The sequence below is a fragment of the Amphimedon queenslandica genome, unplaced genomic scaffold, assembly GCF_000090795.2.
Source record: "Amphimedon queenslandica unplaced genomic scaffold, v1.1 AMPQUscaffold_2762_Cont25237, whole genome shotgun sequence".
Taxonomy (NCBI): Eukaryota; Metazoa; Porifera; class Demospongiae; order Haplosclerida; family Niphatidae; genus Amphimedon; species Amphimedon queenslandica.
Window position 1 is genome coordinate 1 of NW_003556904.1, and position 1,316 is coordinate 1,316.

Consider the following 1,316-nt stretch of genomic DNA (forward strand, 5'->3'; position numbering starts at 1 on the left):
TTTTGGAGAAACTTTAAAAATTTGTAAAGAATTTAATTTTTATTGGAACCAGCCAAAACTTTCTAAACAACATAAGTACATGCATATGCATCAGATAAACTTATAAAAATGGAGAATTCTCTCCTTGAAATTTTTTACAAAATTTGGTCGATGATCGTATAATATAGGGAATTTTGTCAAATTTTAGAGCAACTTTTAAAATTGTGTAAAAAAATTAATTTTGATGAAAATAGCTAAAGCAACGTAAGAACATGTATATGTATCAAAAAAATAAAGAATTTTCTTTTTGCAACTTTTAACGAAATATCATGGACTGTGCTCAAAATAATTTTTAGAGCACCATACTGTAAAAATTTTAATATACCAAATCCTGTGGTTTTATGCCAGTGGTTTTATGTTTGCTATTTGCTATGCATATAGTTCTTTTATGAAAAAATTGTATGCCCTCAATACATGTATTGTATATAAATAGACACAATAGAGTCCATTGTTGTTTACTTGTACACTTATGTACCTTTAGGTTTGAGAACACCATTGCTGGTCAGTTCTTTGGGCATTGTCATGAGGACAGGTTTCATCTTATGGTGGACTTTGAACCCAACACTCCTCCTAGACCATATGGGTAAGAGAAGAAAATACACAAACTATTTGATTATTAAAAAATTTTCTTGTAGTATATTATACCTAGGTCCTAGTGTAACCACTTATTCCTATCAGAATGCAGGATATAGGATTTATACTGTTGATGGTAATTACAATGAGTCCTCTAGACAAGTACTGGATCATGATACATACATACTAAACATTACTGATGCTAATCTTACTAATAAACCAAAATGGATCCATGAATACTCAGCTAAAGTAAGACAATGAGTATTGTAATGATATATTATCATGAGCATATAGGATGCATACAATATGACTAATCTCACACCTGATGGCTGGTTATCTTTGCTGAAGGAATTTTTAACTAATAACGATCTCTTTTTGAAATATTATCAGTAAGTGTGCCATTACATACCTTCTATCTGGCATATAATGTTTAATATTACTATTGCTGGAAATTTTTGTCATTATAAGTAGTACTATTATGTGACAATTGCCATTGCTATTTGGCCAAATTTTAATGCACTATAGCGCCTGCTCATTTTAAAAATTCAGTTTTAAAAAATGTAAAGGGTGATCAAGCCTAAGTTAGCAATGCATTGCATAGATCATTATGATGGCACTGGATTTAGTACAGTATCGTAATTGTTTATTATAGGCACTTATGTAACCTTTAAATGTACTGCATATTCTTTTTATTCCTTATACAA

The 1,316-nt window shown here is 29.9% G+C and overlaps 1 protein-coding gene across 1 annotated transcript; it reads left to right on the forward strand.

The window, feature by feature from the left end:
- The first annotated feature begins 500 nt into the window (after window positions 1–500).
- On the forward strand, window positions 501–1,020 carry LOC105316255 (sphingomyelin phosphodiesterase-like). The gene is made up of 3 exons (XM_020008354.1): window positions 501–622; window positions 675–861; window positions 907–1,020. Exons 1-3 carry the CDS (start codon window positions 582–584, stop codon window positions 1,003–1,005), a joined length of 327 nt encoding a protein of 108 aa, XP_019863913.1. The 5' UTR covers window positions 501–581; the 3' UTR covers window positions 1,006–1,020.
- The last annotated feature ends 296 nt before the right edge of the window (window positions 1,021–1,316 follow it).